At 43.3% G+C, this 18,875-nt stretch overlaps 3 protein-coding genes across 9 annotated transcripts in view; 1 reads left to right on the top strand and 2 right to left on the bottom strand.

The window, feature by feature from the left end:
* Nucleotides 1-56: 56 nt before the first annotated feature.
* PRELID1 (PRELI domain containing 1) lies at nt 57-3,122 on the bottom strand. Its single transcript, XM_007430533.4, has 5 exons — nt 2,800-3,122; nt 1,331-1,556; nt 1,110-1,223; nt 845-923; nt 57-390 (listed from the first exon to the last, which is right to left on the bottom strand). The coding sequence occupies exons 1-5, from the start codon at nt 2,889-2,891 to the stop codon at nt 272-274; spliced, it is 630 nt and encodes a 209-aa protein (XP_007430595.2). The 5' UTR covers nt 2,892-3,122; the 3' UTR covers nt 57-271.
* A 63-nt stretch (nt 3,123-3,185) lies between these two features.
* On the top strand, nt 3,186-14,888 carry RAB24 (RAB24, member RAS oncogene family). The gene is made up of 10 exons (XM_007430534.3): nt 3,186-3,335; nt 3,854-4,076; nt 5,132-5,200; nt 5,478-5,556; nt 6,473-6,540; nt 7,129-7,228; nt 7,738-7,788; nt 8,234-8,293; nt 8,720-8,818; nt 14,826-14,888. Exons 2-9 carry the CDS (start codon nt 3,960-3,962, stop codon nt 8,782-8,784), a joined length of 609 nt encoding a protein of 202 aa, XP_007430596.1. The 5' UTR covers nt 3,186-3,335; nt 3,854-3,959; the 3' UTR covers nt 8,785-8,818; nt 14,826-14,888.
* The window catches only part of NSD1 (nuclear receptor binding SET domain protein 1), a 63,169-nt gene continuing 55,681 nt past the window's right edge, over nt 11,388-18,875 (bottom strand). For 6 of the 7 annotated variants that reach the window (XM_088133933.1, XM_088133934.1, XM_088133932.1 and 3 more), the window contains one exon: nt 11,388-18,649. In XM_088133933.1, coding sequence (XP_087990059.1) covers nt 16,830-18,649 — 1,820 coding nt within the window. In that variant the 3' untranslated portion in view covers nt 11,388-16,829. The remainder of the gene's footprint in view (nt 18,650-18,875) is intronic. The other variant, XM_088133936.1, reaches the window with a different exon arrangement.

Genomic DNA, 18,875 nt, shown 5'->3' with positions numbered 1-18,875 from the left:
ATTAAATCACAATACTGAAAATCATTGATTGTGAAAAACAGGTCCTGATACTGGAATAAACTGAAGTCTATTCTTTTAATGATAATTACACCTTTTAGAAAGAAGATGATTGTCAGATTTGTACAGTCTCAATTAAAAAAAACATAAAATCTATGGACAGTCTGGTCAACTCCCAAAGGAAGTGAAGCTTAGTTATAAGTGAACCTTCCAGTATTATTGTACCACTCTGTGCTAGTGGCATTCTAGCTCCTTCAGTGGGAAAACTGTTTCTTCACACATACTGTTGCTTCTTTGTAGTAGCTGCCTTGCCAGCAAAGTCCTTTGCCTTCTCAGTAACAGCCAAGGCAGTCTCCTTGGCAGTTTCCACCAGTGTTTTAGATGGTGCTTCACCTGTAAAATCAGTAAACCAAAAATTCAGGAGAATATATCCACCGTACTTACAGTGGCCTATATTTCAATTAAGGCTTACTATAATTTTTCTTTAAAATTCTAGTTTGTCCCTGTTTTAAAAAACACTGTATAGAACTTCTAATAGTTATTACCTATGTGGAATGACTTTATATTTTTAATATATACTTTTCTCCTTACCCCCACCTTAACTAAATTATCAGCCTTGTGGGAAGGTGGGGGGGGGGAGAGAAAAAGAGCTCTATCTTTAATATCAGCTGCCTGAAGAAAGAGGTCACCTTAGGTCTCCACTCATCAGCACATTAACACTGAGCTAATTCAGCCCAGCAGAAGTCGTCAGTATTTCAGAACAAGTGCAAGATAACAAGAATGCCAACCCTACAGTCTACACTTTATATACTGCATTTTTCTTAATTGCTATCACAGATGTACCCACCTTGCATTTTGGCCAGCACGTACTCAAAACCTTTGGTAGTCTTGGTCACGTTGCTCTTGAACCTAGCCAAGCCAAACTCCTAAAACAAGAGAGCCAGTTGAGCAAGAAGCAAAGATATATATGTCTCCTCTCTATTCATTAGTAGAGCCTAAACATTGAGGAATCAGCCTGGTTCTTCAGCTAGATACCTAGTAATGCCAAATTGCTGTTTCTCATTGGTTGTCTCATGTTCTGTTACGTACACACAGACCTGTAGCCCTCTTACCTGGATAGCACGGGAAACACCAAAGAGGCGGGAGGACACCCAGGCTTCCCGCTTGACTTCTGTCCAGCTACTGTTTTCTGGGTTCTCTCTGTAAACACATCGCTCCTCCACTACCTGCAGGGAAGACAGCATTCCAAAATGACAATCACTTCCCCAAGTCTTTTGAGCCATTTTATGTAGCAGTAGTAGCTGCAGGTAGATGTAAAACAGTTTGCTGTTACCATAAGACGTGCATGATTAATGTTCCAGGTGAATGTGGTCATGGTTCGATTCTGCAGGTCCACAATGGAATCTTCTAGGATATAGACATGGCGGCCAACGTTAGGTGGAAAGAAGCGCTCTGCCCAACGGGGCATCCTGTTGGTTTTGGTTAGGAGCCTCCTGGAAAGCAGTTTCTGGTCTTCAGTCACCTCTCGGTGCAAGATATCTTCAGTCAGGACATGCTTGCTGGGCAAAAAAACCAAAAGAGCATTTAAGATACTATTCTATGTTGTGCAACTATAACTAAATGGCAGCATAACACTCCTATCTAGTCACACAGCTCAGTGGAGACAGAAAATACTATTTCTATCTGGATCCAATTTGCTTTCCACATCTAGAATCTATAGCCAAAGCACACCTTTCTTGATTGGGGGCAGAGAAGAAATGGAGAAGCATCACTGTGGAGTTCACTTCTGACAAGTATAATTTTACTAGCATTCATTTATTTTGTTGGTTATCTCTGAATCCACTGGGCAAGAGAAGTGGTCTCACGTTTAATTAGATCAACCAGCCTGGTACACATTGGCAGTATTTTATTTAAACCAAATACATATGTTAAAATGGAAGGGCAAAAAAAAAAAAAAAAAAAAGACAGTACAATGAGCAAGGTTAATCTTGGAGTTAATGAGATCAGGATAATAGGGGCCTTGCCTACTGGTTTGAGAAGGCAAGCAGGTGCTAACTAAACTTCCCTCAGGAGTATTATTCTACATTATTGGGGCATTCCCTACTAAGAAGGGCTCATTTTGACAACCACCCACCTCTTCTAGCATCTGGGCAACCCAAGTTAAAGAATTATTACTGATCATTTTATTCCCACAGGAATCTTTGGACTGACTTCTACACATACTAGCTAAGAACCTCCACCCTAACTTCCTACTAGTTCACCTTCCAACCGCAGTAGTTTAATTTTAATTTCTTTAAATTAAATCTCTCTAATTCCCTGAAGACGACGCCCGGATGGCCACAACCCAGCTCAGCACCCTTCCTCCCTCTAGCGGCGGCCTTAGCCATTAGGAGAAAGGAGGGCTCAGATTTACAATCACGCCGCCTTCCAGCTTCGTGAGCTGCCCGTGGCTTTGAGGTCATCCCTGGGCGGAATTCTAACTCGACGCAGAGCTCGCCAGATCTAGGGTGCAGCCGGTGCCATCCTCTTCCATTGGCGCCACACGTACTTACTCAGGAAGTAACCACAAAGCAGCTGCGGTTGTTAAATAGCAAGCAGGATGAATAAGACGGGGTTTCCAAACGGCAGCCCTTTACGTATTGCCCCAAAAGAAGAACCTGGTCCATGTAACTCGGCGTACTGCGGGGGAGCCCCCCACTCTCTCTGAGCCCCCCGCCAGGAGCCAGCAGCGGTTCAGCGCCGGTCCGGGGGCTAAGCCGAACACGAGGCGCAAGAGGGCCCAGCCCCGCGTGCTCCCCTCACCTGTAAGGGTTCGGGTAGCGCTGCCAAAAGGCGGTGAAGACTTGGTCCCAAGGCCCTTTCAGGACGCTGAGAGTCAGGAAGTACTTCCCCATCAGCTCCGCGGTCACCGATCCTGCGGGAGACGGAGAGGAGGAAGGAGCCGGCGGAGAGGGGGGCGTCACCCAGCTCGGCTTACTCCGACCCGGCTCACGGTCCCCCGCGGCCCCGCTCCCGCAACGCGGGCAGTGCTAAAGATGGCGGCAGGAGCAGCAGCTGCAGCTGCCCTGCAGCCGCCATGCAGAAACAGGGCAGCAGTAACGACTTCCGCGGGGCGACGGCAGCGCTTCTTCCGCCGCTGCCTCCTCCCCGCCCGCTTCCAGCCCATGCCCCGCCCCCTAAGCGCGCTTCCGCTCCCGGCGGGAAGCCCCGCCCCCTTCCCCGGTTATGCCCGGGGAAACTGCTCGGCCGAGGCAGCCCGCGAGGGGGTTGCCGCGTTGCTTTCCCTCGCCTCGTCTCCAGTAGGGGTGGCCGGCCGGTTCCAGCGACATGAGGCCGGGGTGAGTATCGTGCAGCGTCTCCCTCGGTACCTCCAGGCCTCGCGCAGGTCTGCTGCCCGTGCTTGGTCCTTGGGATGGTGGTCCCTGCCCGGCTCTCCGATGTACTGCTGAATGCACCGGGCGACGGATCCTCGAATCCAAGTAAGATCTTCCTTGTCGCTTCGGGGTTTCCCCGAGGCGACCCTGCCTGTCGAGCTGCTGCTGATGTTAGCTACTAATATTAGGCTAATATCTGAGCCGAAAGGCTAAAAAGCTTGTGGTTTTGGTCCGGTGACTTGTCTCCTTACAAGTAGGAATACTTAGCATGCTATTCCTGCAAAAAGGGGTGATAGGTCTTTTAATCCAAAGTGCCACCACTCATGAGGCCAGATGTGGGTTGCAGAAGGAACAGAAGAGAAGGATGTGGTCGGTTTTAGTCAAATATCTTTGCTCTTTTGTGCTGCTCTCTTGTAACGTGGAGGGGAGGGGATCTTTATGCTGTTCCTGAATCCCTGCACTTCCTCCTCTCCTTGCTGCAGGTGAACTTCCCTAGCTGAGCTGCACCTCTTTGGCTGCTCCCCCTGACTGAGTTGGGGGAGCCTGGGATCCCTCTGGAGGGGAACACTCGGCTGCAAGGGCAGGAGAATGAGTGGGCAGCGTGTGGATGCCAAAGTTGTGATGCTGGGCAAAGAGTATGTAGGCAAGACCAGCTTGGTGGAGCGATATGTCCACAACCGCTTCCTTGTAGGACCTTATCAAAATGTGAGTTTTTCTTTTTTGTGTTGAGAGTTTCTTCACTCAATTGGACTGAGTCCTTCTCAATTCCAGCCATTTCCTCCCCCAAATTTCACTTAGTTTGGACTCGCAGGCTTGATTTTTTTTTTTAATGTTGTAAACAGCATCTAGCCAATATTAGCTGATCTCTTCAGCTAGGCAGGGTTGGCCCTGGTTGGCATTCAGATAGGAAAATGCCTGGGAATTCCAGGGCTGTTGGCTAGATTGGGAAGTCCCTAAACATCCAGGAGGAAAGCAGTGGCAAGCCACTTTGCTAAGTGCTGCCGAGAGCTCCTCTTTTAAAGATTGTTATCTACAGAGTTGAGTTTTCTTGGTGCAGTCTCTTCTTCATTGGAATAGTTCATTCCCTAAGATCAGACTAGCCCCTTACCTTGCTGAGTTTTAGGAGAGCTGTAAAAACTTGGCTTTTAAAGAAAGCCCTGAGAGGGGATCTGATATAAGTTGAAAGCCCCACTTTAGGTTGGGCCTGGATATTATTATTCCTGATGACCTTTTTTATAATCTTCTGTTATTATTTTTGCTATTATAGTTCTGTTGGATTTGAGCAGCAATGAGTAAATACATACGTTCATACATACATACATACATACATACATACATACACCCATGCATACCTACCTACCTACCCTGTGGGGGTAATCGACAGGATTTGAATTTGAGAACATTGTTATATTACTTATTGTGAAATGGGGAGTGGTTGATAAAGGAATTCTGAAATGAAAGTATTTCAGATAGGAGCCATTTCAGTTGCTGGCAGAAAAGTTTACTTTCAGTTTAAGGGAGCTTTGCAAATGTATTCAGAGAAGTTACTGATTCTCAAAATATTTAGTGGCTTGTCTGCCAGCATGTGTTTCACTTAGTAATACCCGCTAAGAAGAGAAAATGTTAAAACAGTTGTTTTTCCTGTTTACAGTAATTTCTGTCACAGTTTCTTAGAAATGATACATTAGCCTCTATGGCTGCTTTCAAAGAGCTGCTGGGGGGTACTGTAGCTGTTTTCACATCTAGCCGTCTTATTTTAGACAATAGGTGCTGCATTCGTGGCTAAAGTAATGCCAGTGGGAGGCCGCACAGTGACCTTGGGTATCTGGGTAAGTCACAGTTGAAATAAAGGCTATGTGGGCTACGTACTGTACACAGTAAAGCAGGAGAGCACTTATGGAGCCTATGTTATACAAAGTGATGGAGGACATCTCTTGTAAAAAGTAAGTTCATTAATTTTACTTCATAACACTGACAGTAGGTATGCTCATTTCTCTTATTTAATCAAATCAATATTTATATTGCATAATATATAGCAATATGTAAAGTAGAACCATATATTCCCACTAAGTGCAAATCTGACTCTTTTCTATTACCTTTTTCTAGGATACAGCTGGCTCAGAGAGGTATGAAGCCATGAGCCGGATATACTATCGTGGAGCGAAAGCTGCCATTGTATGTTACGGTAAGTGTCCGTTTGCATGCTGATTCAGGCAGATTTCTAGAGCCAAGCTGACCATCTTAGCTTGGAATGGTGGGACGGTGCAACTAGAGAGTGCCAGGTTGGAAAAGACAGTTTTGTTGAGCTGTTCAGACACCAATTGCTACTTTCATCTAGCTCCCCATCCCATACTGCCACCTGAAGGAAATCATTTTACCCTGAAATGTCTTGTAATCAGCCCTAGCTAAAATCTAGTGCTATAAAGTCCAGAAGGGAAGGAAGAGCTGCATCTGCAATACTGCTGGGTTTGAGGGCAGTGCTGTAGAAGCTGATCTTCGGTTCCATCACCCAGCAATCAGAGCTTAGTTGCTTGAGAGCAGGTGATACATAAGGCTTAATGCTGCATTGCGAGACTTGTCTGGTCAGGGAATATTCATTATCAGTGGGGAAAATACCCTGATTTTTTTTCCTAATATATGCATATACAGTGGTACTTTTTTATAAAAGTTTGTGAACCTTTCTGAATTTTCAATATTTCTGCATAAATATGACTTAAAATAAGTATAATATTTTTGACTCATTTGTTTAATTGGGTTCTCTTGCACCACTGCATATGACTTTGGGATTGTACTTTGCTACCCAGATTCTGTTGTGATTTAATGATTTGATGCAGCCAGACCTTTTTTTTTGGAGATTGAGCCAGGAAAAATGACAGGTATCCAATAACCTTGCTTAATAAACAGATAAAGTAGACCAAATGACTATGGTGTCAGGACAACCCTAGCTTTATTAAGAGCCCTTGAGGAAGATGCTTTTATTTTCTCAGTTGAATTGTTCCTTTTAGTTTCTTGACATAATTTGCTTATGCAGGGATGAATGGAACTGCTTTATTTAATTCCATGGATGGGATCTAGTCTTGATACACTCCCTCTTTCCACAGATCTTACTGACAGAAGCAGTTTCCAGAGAGCAAAATTCTGGGTGAATGAGCTACAGAACTTTGAGGAAGTAAGTTGATCTCCGTTTGTAGACAGAAAATGGTGTACTTGGCTTTTCTGGGGCAACATCAAGAAAAATTGTGGGAGGGTGTTTATGGAGTCCTGTCAGTGGTTGGTTTTTTCAGTATATGGAATATGGTTGTTGGATGTTTCAGATTTTCTCTTTATTGTTTTTCTGTTTTTTTAAACAAAAAGCCTCCTGGAGTTCTTCTGGAATTGGGTGGCCTGTAAGAATACTACTACTACTACTACTACTATTACTAATGATAGATTTTAAAGAGGAATATAACCCTCCCCCCTCCATGTGAGACACGTATGGTAGGCACTGATGTAAGGCGATTAAGACCCTGGAAAATAAATATTGGAAAGCTTGGGTTGGCCACTTACGTTTATCTAATTTATCTCCCAGTGTTTGTTAAGTTCAAAACTACTTCTGGGGACCTTCTGAGATATTTCTAGTCAAAATACTAAACAGAATGAAGACTAATTAGCTTTTACAATATAAATACAAACAATCCATAGTGATTCCCATGAGCATCAAAGTGCCTGTGGGCACCTCATACGATGAAAATACTTGCCTTGTTTCCTTCCTTTGTAGAACTGCAGGATCTATTTGTGCGGCACCAAAAGTGACTTGCTGGAAGAGGATAGGAGAAGACGAGAAATTGACTTCCATGATGTACAGGACTATGCAGATGGTGTGTTTTTGTCGTCTTCTGCCCTGTGTCAGGGTCCTTCTTGTCCCTGTAAGCCATTCTTAGAAGGTTCAGAAATTCCATTGACTCTGTCCTTGGAAAGATAACAGTGTTTATATATTGGCTGTAATTCCTCGTGAAAGTGAAACTACTGTACTTACAATGTCTGAGTTTTGAAAGGAGAGGAAACAATTCTACTGTCTTCTTTTCTAAAACAGCAATTTAGGGTTTGCACTTATGTGAGGTGTTGTCCTTTAGGGAAAATAATTTGCATCCACCTTTATGGAGAAATGTCATTGGCTAGGATATTAGTGTTTATTGGAGGAGGGGAAGGTAGGGAAAACTTGCTGGTTCCAAAAGTGGCTGTAAGTTGTATAGAGAGCTCCTGCTCTAGATCTAGCCCAGAGTTGAGGGCTGGAGCAGCTGGTACATTATCAGTTACTGGCACTTGGGGAAAACCTTAGTACTAAGCAAAATTTTTATTCTTGCCTTCTGACACATTATCATTCCAGAGATCAAAGCTGAGCTGTTTGAAACTTCAAGCAAGACTGGACAGAATGTAGGTATGTATCTTGTTAGTGTGCATTATGCTAAACATGTCTGGGGTTCTGGGAACAACCTAATTCCAGAATTACAGTGCTGAACCATACATTCTTTTCTCTATTTTTCTCTTCCTGGTGTTGGAGACAGGATAGTGCGAATGGAGTTATTTTATCTCTTCTTGATGAGAAAAGACAAAGCAACTGTATTTGTCTTCTCTTCAGCTACAACTGCAATATAGTTCTAGGCATGTCTGTTCAGAAGCATGTTGTACTGAGTTAAAGAATTATCTGTCCCAATGAGAGTATACAAGCGCGCACACTAATAGGGTCACATATGAGGTTGCTTAATTTGGGCTGCCTCAGCGGTATATCAAAGGGTTTTTCATTCTTTGCTGTAGTTTGAGTTCAAATCTGTTTGAAGTGTTCCATTTGTTCTCTGTGAGTTTTAATATCTGTATTTTTTAAGATGAGCTCTTCCAGAAGGTGGCTGAAGATTATGTGCAGTTTACTGCCTTTGACTTAACAGGTGAGTTTCTGAACCAGATGTGTTCTGAGCACCTATATCCGTTTCTAAAATCATTTGTTGTATTCCTGGATTAAGACATATCCGGCGTATTATTCCCTGTGAAACTGACACTTGGAGACACTTAACTGAATTAGAAGAATGGTTGTGAATGTGTCCTGAGAAATGTGGACACTTTCATTACATATATGAAAGGCAGCAGAATCTATGAACATCTTTTTCAAACACACAGTCCTGTCTTATCAGTAACAGGGAAGGTTGGGAATGATGGCCACAGAGAAAAGGTGTTAGCTCAGATGTCCTACACACATTTAAATTGATTGTGACCAGTGACCACCAGATTATTCAACAGAAATTTTAATGGAGCCCTAACCTGAATTTGTTTCATATCTGTACAGTTTGTGTAACCTGTGTGTGTTCTACTTTCAGAGGAAAAAGGAGTTGATCTGAATCAAAAGAGCACTACCTATTTTTACAGCTGTTGTCATCACTGAATTATTTTGCCAAAAGCAACTTTCTCCACCAGAGGTAGCAATTCATGCTTTTTTGGTGGGTCACATCTTCTATTTGCTAGTTGGAATGCCTTGCCCTTTGGATATGTAGAACATCGTTTGTTGGCCGCTATCCAAGGAACATGACAGAAGTAAATCAAGGAGGATATGCATATGCTGCGAGATGTGCTGCCTTGTTGACAGAAGCCATGATTGCCTTGTGCTCCTGTCCCACCAGAGGCTGACTAAATTATTGAAGTGTGTCAAGAATTGTTGTCTTTCACCACTATGCAGAAGAGACCTTATGCTGGCTGGGGTTGATTCTGCTGTTTTGAAGATGTTGCCTGATTCTTAGCTTATTTAAATGGCTTCCAATAAGTTATCTACATGTAAATAAAATGCAGTGTGGTCCTGAGCTGTTGAGGGATATGGTCAGCTTTCTGTTTCTGGTGAAGATTCTTCACTGTTTTGGAGAGGCATCTGGAGACGACAGTTCATCTGCAGTTATGGCCAGAAGCACAGAGAGTTAGGAAAAAAATCTGTCCTGCTGGTCCTCGCTTAATGACCACTTGTTCAGCGACCGTTTGAACTTATGGCACCGAATGAGTGGTACTTACAACCAGTCCTCATACTTAATGATGGTTGCAGCATCCCTGCGGTCACGATTGCCATTTGTGAGTTTCTTTGCTGGTTTCCTACAAGCAAAGTCAATGGAGAAGCCGTCAGGAGGCCACAAATGGTGACCACGTGATGCCCTTGCTTAATGACAACTGAAAGTGCCAGAATTTCTGTCACAAAGCAGTACAGTCACATGACGTCCTGCTTTACAATGGTGCTGCTTAGTGATGGAAATTCTGGCACTTCCAGTTGCTGTCAAGTGAGCTGTTCATCTTAGTTAAATGACAGTTTATGAGGAGCTGCTTCTCTTTCACCATTTTGTATGAGAAAAATGTTTCTTACCTGTGAGCCACTTGAGAGTGGCTCAAGGGCTGACCATCAATTTCTGCCAATCAAGAGGCTGTCAATGTAGCAGCAGAAACAAGAGTTGTTTCAAATATGGGGCTCAAGCATATTGAGACAGCTTAATCACAGTTGGCCAAAGTGATTAATACAAGAATTCACGCAAGGTAATAAGGCCCAATATTATCAAAGTACTTGGATAGTTTCTAAATCTTGAACATTGATTAGAACTAGATAGATACTGATATGGTTCTGGAGTTCCAGAGCAGTTACAGGAATAGTGCAATGTGGGAGCTGGGGAACCGCAGAATAGAGTAAGCAAAGATTACAGAAGTAATCATGAAAATGCTTGCCTTTTCTGACAGGAATGAGTGGCGTTAATCAGTTTTCCTTTATAAACACTAGTAATAGCATGGTGTACACATATACTGTGGTGTTAATGATTTGCCATTACAAAATGATTTTTTTCTACCCTTGGACTTTTAAAAATATGACTGGACCTTTTACTAGGGCACTAAAAAGGCTGTGCACCTGTTCTAGTCAATGGTAGACAGAAAGGGGATCAATCAATTCAGCAGGATGGTGAAAGAGCAAAAAGGAGTTTTCCTATACAGGTAGTTCCCAGTTTGAGTTCTGTTCCCAAGGTCTGTCCTTAAGTCAAATTTATATGTAAGCTGGAACAGTATTATTGTATAATACTGTATAAGTAGTATTGTGTAGTGAACTCGATCCATTGTGGATTTAACTCAAATTGTGTATTTAACTTGAATTTTGCTAAATAGGCTCTGTTCTTAACTATGAGTTGTCCTGAAACCAGGCATTCTTAACCTGCAGACCCCCTGTATTCTTGCTCAGCTGGAACGAGGTCTTGGGTCGTTCTTTGTTTATGTAGATGTACCTGCCAAGGAGCAGCATGACACAGGAACCATCACTTTTTAGCTACTACTCCAATCTCTTAAAATATGCTGACAACTGCAGCCCCTGTATTTTGTTTTGTGGCCCTAAGAATTCCTCAAGCATGGTTTTCCAAGGAGAAACTGTCAGTTGTTTTTGTGAGAAATCCAAGAAAATTAGTGTGTCACAAAAAAGGCAAATTACAATTAAATGCCATCAATTCATTCCTCCTACCACCACAAAAGCCTGCTATGTCCATGTACGTGAGGTGTCCACTCCATAGCCCTCAGCCTCTCAGAAGGGTTGAGGCTATCAACTGCTAAAGCTTGCCTATCTGTTTTGACATATGGTTGTTTAGCTTTTCACTTGGGGCTGTGGGGAAACATTTCCATACTTTACTACCAACTGACAGCTCACAGCAATCTCAGGAAACTGTTTCCTAAGACTCCACTTTAAGCTATAAGGTAGAGGTTAAATGTTATGTATTAAGGATCCGGTAAAAAGCATATTTTAATTTTGCAGCACACTTTAAAGAGTTTTTAATAATTTAATCTGAACAATTGTATTAAGTGTCCATGTAAGTCACCACAACCTGAGCATGACTTCACTTTGCCTAACAGACAGCATTGGGATGTCTTGGAAGCTAAGCACTGTTGGGCCCATTTATGTCTTAGATGGGGAAACCAACCATGTTTTCCTTTTAAGACAGATTTTAATGTTCTACCAGGCCTTAATGAGACAATACACACAGGTAAGAGTAAAGTTAAACTTTACTTTACAGTAATTACGTTCTTTTATATACAAAGAATTACAGTACATATTTTGGGAACGCCTGGATAGGGCAACCTTCCCCCCTCCCCCAATTATCATAAATTTCACATACAGTCAACTGGGTATGGGAAGCAAAATGAAATTAATTCATAGTCCAAAGATACTTCCTTTTTTCCTAATGTAAGTATTCCAAAGATTTCTTTTGGCAGCCAGCTCTCTGTAGAATTGGGCAGCTCTGCATAGCCATATTAGGCTTGTTTTTCACTAATACCGGTATATGCTCTGCTGACTCCTTTTCATTATCCATGCAGAAACATAGCAATTAAGCACTGGAGAGACATGGCAGCATGGACTTTGTTTAGGCTTTCTCCTGCAACAGCTCTGCTTAGCCATAATTCCCACTGATCCCCTCTCCAAAATCGGCAACCAGCATGCCTGAGGATGAAACAATACATACTGCTTGGAGAAACAGAATTTTTCTTCTCCAGCTTATGTTAGCATTGCTAAGTATCAATTTCCTCACCTAACCCATTTTTATTTTGGTTTCATAAAGATAAATTGTGATTTTATAAAGCTTAGCATCACTTTTGTAAATGACCATCAAATGTATGAACGATAGTTCTGCAGCTGTTTAAGAGCTGCAGTCCATGAAAGCTTATGTCATAAATTTGTTAGTCTCTAAGATGCTGCAAGGCAGTTGTTTTTGCTGCAACAGATAAACACAGATCCTCTCCTACAAAATGTTTTATCTCAACATTACTTCCGAGCCCTCAAATATAAGTAAGCCTCTCCAAGCTCTCTTGAACACATGTTAAGGTAGGCTCTTTAAGCTTTTACAAAAGTATTTCTCTCCAAATGATCACAGACCTGACAAATGGAAAATCTCCACACCATACAGAATATTATCAAAAGGTGATCACTGGGATAGCCTACTGCCTCAGGGGTCTTTCATCTTTATCTATCTACGAAAGAGCATGCTCTCTGTAATTTGGCTTAAGTGGTGATCAGCAGAATGGAGAGCTTCAGGCATTTATTTACTCAAGAGAGCAGGATGAATTTGAGCTCCACTTTCTAGGACTTTTCGAGAGGTTGCTCTGCACAAGCACAAAGCATGTGATTACACGAAGACCACAAAGAATGCGTACAAAAGACTATCGCATTCAAGTGGCTGTCACAGATACATTGGTCCCGATCTTCTTGAATATGCTAAAAATTGCGAATCTAGAAAAGGAGACAGAAGTGTGTCCATTATTTAATATAACTTTCTGTCAATATTTGAATACTGGAAAACATCTTGATCTTGAATGTGAACCTTATCTCAGTTCCTGTAATGCAATGTTCTTAAATGGTCAACCCTCATTTCTAGCTTCACCAGCTTTTTGCATCCCAGGGAATTCAACCACACTGTAAAATTGTCACATATCAACACAGGGGTAATAAACTCCGATTTTCATGTAGCTCATTAGTAACTATGCATATGTGGAGGAAAGACTTTTTTAAAAATTTAGCATAAACATATGAATGCCAAAGAATGTTACATATCATTCTAAATTTCCACTTTCAATTAAAAATACACCCACATTTTGAAACTATACATCCTAAATCAAAGGATTTGCAGTCAGCTTACCATCTGCAGGAAAATGCAGAAAAGTGGTGCAGAGAAGCATGAACTATGGCATGGTTAGCAGCACATTACTGAACTGTACCGGCCAGGATTCTCCATTTATTTCAGTATGACCTCTATGTATCTATTGTTCCAACAGGTCCTATTCAAGCCTCTGGAAAAGGCAGCTCTAGAACTTATGTTTAAACTTCAACCTTTACAAGACGGACCAAGGAGTGCCCTCAATTTAGTTTTACACTGTACAGCTCCTATAAGTACCCCACTCATTAAAAATAAATCTTTAAACAGCTTCATGGTTTTTTAAACAGATCTAGGCACCTGCAGGCTTTAAGTTTCACTTCTCCCAAAAGCTTAGAAAAAAATCTCTGGAAAAAGGAGAGGCACAAATTGCATTCTTTACAGTTCTATACCGTCACCCAAACTGTAGAATACCTATATACACACGCGCGCGCATGCACACAAAAGTTTGAGTCCTAGCCCAGATCCTTCTTTATTCCCTGATCTATTTAATTTTTGGAATGTGGCTTCTTGGCCCATCTTTCAAAGGCAAAATATGGTCCTCAGACCCCCATCCCCCAAAGTTGCATCTCCCTGCACCAAACTCTAATTATAGACCATCTCATTTTCTGCCTGAAATAAACATGGCAGGGCAAAAGATTTGCACATGAGGAACATCGTTTTGCCCAAAATTCCAGCAAGGTACTACCACCCAAGAGTGGAGTAGAGTTAATATGCCCATACAACTTTAAATTCAAGACCATTTTTAGACCCTGGAAATTCAACTCTTATCACTAATGTTCTCCAACCCTTATTTGCTCTGTTCTTTTGGGTGGATGGCACTCAGCCTCTATCTGGCCAGCGTTCGTCCTAATGGAGAACTTTCTGCCTTGTGTGGCCATCATGTTACACAGAGGCAGCAACCTTTTACATCATGCTAATCAGGACCTGGGTGGCAATTCCTATTTCTACCTCATATTTTCCTGAAGTTATGCCTTGTGGCTTCTTTACTAAGCTTAATGAACTGGACATTAACCTCTGGATTTGGACAGGTGCTGTTGTGCTTGATAAAATATTCAAGAGACTCCGTCTATACTTCTGCAATGTTTTCTATTTCACTGCTTAGTTCAGTTTAACAGCTTCTTGTTTTACTAAACAAGTTGTTTAGGAAGGCTGTAAAGAGGGGATCTCCAGGGAAAGTATAATATAAGTCACTGGGCAATTGTTTTGAAATGCCACTCAAAAAGTTCAAATTGGTTCAAACAGGAGTTCCTAGCCAAAGATCCAGAATGTGCTGCTGCATGAATCCCTGTTGTTACAGTCACCTACATGATCCCTAGGAATCTGCACAAAAGAATTCAAAACAAAAAGTTCTGAGTTTTAAAGATTTAAAATAGCCTCCACCAAAAATATTCACAGTTTATTTTTTTCCATGAAACAAATACCTAGTTAAAACACATGACATTGCAAGAACCGAGTTGGATAAAGCAGTGCAGATATCTCTCTTCTTACAGGTATAGCTGTGAAGGGAGGGCAGGGGCTGGCACAAAGGAAGCCCTAAACACACAATCTACATGACAAAGTCCAGCTCACGGGAAGGCCTAAAGAAGTAAAATTAGAGCTTTATTTTGTTTCTACATGAGAAATGTTTAATATGCTGAGCCTTGTGATTGGCTTGACTTGCTTGCTTGATTGTTCAAAAAGATGGGTCTTTTCATTTAAAAAAGTTTTGGTAAAATGCCCTTGGTTTCTTGTATCTGTCTCATTCAGAAGAACTGTCCTGTTTCCTTTTGTGCAGGAGTCACGCAGAAACAAAAGGTGTTTGCATTTCGCCATTTTCAGCAATGAGCAGCGCTCGGCCTGCAGGTGTTCAAGGAAAACCAACTTTAAGCACTAAGGTTCCATTAGTCATAATGCTTTACAAAGTCATTAGCTTTACTTGGAGAGAATGAAATGAATCAGAGAAGAGGATGAGATGCACAACCAGGTAGGGAATATTTCGCAGTGCCGAGTAGATACTGTCACTGTGGAAAGCCAACACTGAAAAAATGGGTCTGAATTTGAACTGCCACTGCAACATTGATGATTGCCTACAGACTCTGAATACCCCAGCATTATCTGTTCCAAGATGAGAGGCTCTAGATTGGGACAGAGTTAGAACTCCTGCTCTGTGCAAAAATGTGGACATCTAAAGAGGACCAAATGGGAGCTAGTCAAGAAGTTTTTGCTTCAAACTGGAGCTTAACAGTCTGTGAGAGTTCAGATGCCCAGGCAAATAGAACAGAAGGGTGGCAACCTTTAAGAACGATCAAATAGCTTGCTGACTTCTTAGTATGAAATGGAAGCCAGATTAGGTATGTGAAGTCCCCGCACAGTAATATCGCCATATACAGGGTGAAGTAATAATTGCTCTGATCCCCAGCTACAATTTTAAAGAAACCACCTTCAGTGCCATAGCAAGTTATATTTCTGTGGTACAGATAATGTTTCAGTCTGTTTATGTAATACTAGATGTTTCCACCAGAGTGAAAGTCAGTACTACCAAACTAGCAACCTGTCAGGAATAAAGTGTTGCACTGACTGGAAAATGAAGAAAAAAGAATGAGAACCTCAGCCAGGTGCTAGAGCTCTTCATGTTCCAGTGTGAGAACTATGACTTCAGCTATCTCTGTTTCTGATATGACGTCCCATTAAATTCAAGTAAACTTTCTGCAGGTGGGGCCTGGGAGTGTTGCAGGAGACAATTTGAAAGGCTTACTAAACTAGATGCTAATCAGAATATTAATATTCATTTTTCATCTTGAACATTTATTCTCATATAGGCCATCAATTGTTTAATTTTCTGAAGTAGCCCATGATTTAGAAATACACCCATACATAATGCAAACATTATTTTTAAGCAGGTTTGCCGTGGAAAAGGGCAAAATTAGTTTTATTTGTCCACACTGGCTAATCATTTTGACTACAAGATGACTTTGGTGAACAAACTGTAAAACGAAAACAAAACCCAACAGCAATGCTGCACTGAAAAGCTAGACAAAAAAATGTACTTATTTTTCTAACCTGCTGTTGTCTTTAGTGGCAAAACTGTGTTGAAGAGGGAGCTCTAACGCCACTGCACTAAAGATCTAAGTCCCAAAGAATCTATCAGATAGTATTTCTGAATATTCCCACTGTAAGACCTAGGTTTACAGAGGCACAAGTTGTTCTGTTTTGCAGAACTGAGGTCCTCAACTAACTTCAAGTATTTTTTTTAAGCACCTGCATTTGAAAAGCTTCACCCTGACAGCATAAATTCAAACAATCACTCCTAAAAGTTAGACGGCAAGGAATGAAAATTAAGCACTAAAAACCTGCTGCATTTCCTTTTGTGCCCTCAATATCTGGGTTAAGTTAAGCATTTTGGAAATGTGAGGGGCCAGTGTAGAACTCTGTTATGATAACAAACTATTTCTTTGGAGCTACATGGGAATAATCTAGGGATGCAAGTCTGTTACTCAGACTCACAAAATTAGTAAACTGATTAATGGAATTAAGTATTTTATCCCAAGTGGATTTCTTTATTTCAGTGTTATTGTTTGCAAAATGAAGGTACAGACCACCTACATTCTTGCTCCTTGGTTGGACATCATAGATTTAGTTAAAATGTATCTGTATAGGTTGAGCAGGATGATGCTAGAGGTTAAGAATCTGGGGAAATGAATTAAAAAGAAAACAACCAACAAACAAAAATAATCCTTTCCCATACAATTAAAAAACCAACCAAAACAAATATGGTGACCCGTCTGGCCTCAAACTGGCTTTACTTAGATTTAGACTCAGGAGGTTCGTGGCCAGGACAGTCCTGGTCCAGTCCTAGCACCGCATTTTGCTCAGACAAAGGCAAGATGCCCTGCCCCACAGACGTTTGTGTTTTCCCAGAAAGCCAAGAGATCTGCTCCAATGTCTGAATGTTTCTGGTCAGCCATGAAGTTTGCCCAGAAGGCAGTGGAGCTTCCCTTCCGGGCCAAGGGGGTTGCTCAAACGCAGACAGTCTCTCTGTGGACCAAAATGTCTGCTCCGTGGAGGGTGCAGGTATTGCTTCTTGGCCTGGACAGAGACTGTGCTCAGGAGACTGCAGTTTCTCAGCTGTCCAAAATGATTGCTCCATGGGTGGCAGCCCTTTTGCACTAAGCCAAGAGGTCTTTTCATGCATTTGCAAGTTCTCTACTGGGCAGGTGGTTTGTCCTGGGAAGGGTGGAAATTTCCCCGTCGGCTGACAAGACTGCTCGCCAGATACAGATGTCCGTTCTTTTGGCTGAGGGTTCTGCTCCACAGTCACAAAGCCTCTTTCTTTGGGTTGAGCATTCTGGTCGACTGGCCGCAGTGCTTTCTCTGAAAGCAAAGGCCTGGGGTTTAGTGGGGCAGGAAGCCTGTCTGAGAGCTGAGGCCTCAGGCCCGCGGCGGTAGAAGGCTTGTCAGACGGTACAGGCCGAGCGTCCACGGGGGTAGGCAGCCTGCTGGGCGTCTGAGGCGGTGAGCCGGTCGGAGCAACTAGCCTCTCTGACGGCCTAGACCTCAGGGCCACCGGGGAGACAGGTCTGACTGGCAGCTGCGGCTTCAGGCTCAGCGAAGGGGCCGCCTTCCCTGGAGGCTGAGGCAGCGGTCCCACAGAAATGGCCCTGCCCTGCGGCGGAGGCCTCAGAGAATCAGGTTCTGCAGCTCTGTCCACTACCTGCCCGCAGGGCGGCGGGGTGGCGGTGGGCTTATCTAGCAACGGGGGCTGGGGAGCGCTCGCCGAAGGTGACGGGTCTGAACTCCTGGGCGCTTCTAGGGCTGAGCAATCGGCTGCTGTCTCAGATCCAGGTGACTTCTCCTCGGTGGCGGTGGAGGGCTGTCCCTCCCGAACTACGGCAGGGGACAGCTTCTCGGGGGGTTGCCCCTTCTGGGCCCCGGGGGAGGCTAGCTTTTCAGAGGCCCGCAGCCTGAGGGCCACCGTGGGTGCTGACTTTTCTGAGGGGTGTAGCCTAAGAGCCACCGCCGAAAGTGGCTTGTCTGATGACTGCAATCTAAGGGCCAGGGCGGAGGACAGTTTGTCTGAAGGCTTGAACCTCAAGGCCAGGGTGGAGGGCAATTTGTCAGAGGGTTTTAAACTCAGGGCCAGGGTGGAGGGCAGTTTGTCTGCTGGTTGTAGCCGCAGTGCCACTGTAGAGGGTGGTTTATCTGAGGGCTGTAGCTTCAGGGCCACCGAGGAAGGCGGCTTGTCTGAGGACTGTAGCCTCAGAGCCAATGAAGAGGAAGGTGGTTTATCTGAGGATTGCAGCCTCAGGGACACAGTCAGAGGAAGCCTCTCTGAGGACTGAGATTTCGGGCCTGTAGCCGCAGGCTGCTGGTCTGGTGGCTGAGTGTTTTGGCAGCCAGCTGCTGATTCTGTGGGAGGCGCATACTCACGAATCTCTCCTGGCTCTAGAGGGTTAGGTCCACAAGGATCGTGTTCTGTGCATGACAGGCGTCCATCCAGTTTGGAGATGAACAGCATGCCTTCCCGATGCTGTTTGCAGAACGATCGGGGACACATCTCACAGAAGGAGGCTGCTTCTTTGTTACACACATCGCACTGATGCCAAGGACATTCCCATTTCCCTGCAGCACGGGAAAAAGCGTGACTGAGATGAGCTACGGCAGCTTCTTGGCAGAGAGACAAGCCCCTGAAATCAGGATGCAAGGAAACCCTGACTGGTGGAAGCTGTTCAGAGGAGATCACTAAATTCAGCTCCAGCTTTCCAGGCACCCAGATGCTGGTATTAAATTGCACACAGTGGATATAACAGACAAAGGCCTAATTCATTACCTACAATGGTTTCATTCC

The sequence above is a fragment of the Python bivittatus genome, unplaced genomic scaffold (assembly GCF_059951505.1).
Source record: "Python bivittatus isolate LINGU-HERP-01145 unplaced genomic scaffold, Pbiv_v1 ctg000080_np1212, whole genome shotgun sequence".
In the NCBI taxonomy this organism is placed as follows: Eukaryota; Metazoa; Chordata; class Lepidosauria; order Squamata; family Pythonidae; genus Python; species Python bivittatus.
This window is presented reverse-complemented; position numbering and strand designations above follow the sequence as displayed.

What these genes read in the sequence shown, in the direction of transcription:
- PRELID1 (XM_007430533.4), bottom strand. Translation starts at nt 2,891, where the DNA reads ATGGGGAAGTACTTCCTGACTCTCAGCGTCCTGAAAGGGCCTTGGGAC. An exon ending in GTGTTTCCCGTGCTATCCAG is followed by an intron (nt 924 to 1,109) that starts GTAAGAGGGCTA and finishes CTCTTGTTTTAG; the next exon opens with GAGTTTGGCTTGGCTAGGTT. An exon ending in CGTGCTGGCCAAAATGCAAG is followed by an intron (nt 391 to 844) that starts GTGGGTACATCT and finishes CTGATTTTACAG; the next exon opens with GTGAAGCACCATCTAAAACA.
- RAB24 (XM_007430534.3), top strand. Translation starts at nt 3,960, where the DNA reads ATGAGTGGGCAGCGTGTGGATGCCAAAGTTGTGATGCTGGGCAAAGAG. An exon ending in CAGTGACCTTGGGTATCTGG is followed by an intron (nt 5,201 to 5,477) that starts GTAAGTCACAGT and finishes ACCTTTTTCTAG; the next exon opens with GATACAGCTGGCTCAGAGAG. An exon ending in AGCTACAGAACTTTGAGGAA is followed by an intron (nt 6,541 to 7,128) that starts GTAAGTTGATCT and finishes CTTCCTTTGTAG; the next exon opens with AACTGCAGGATCTATTTGTG.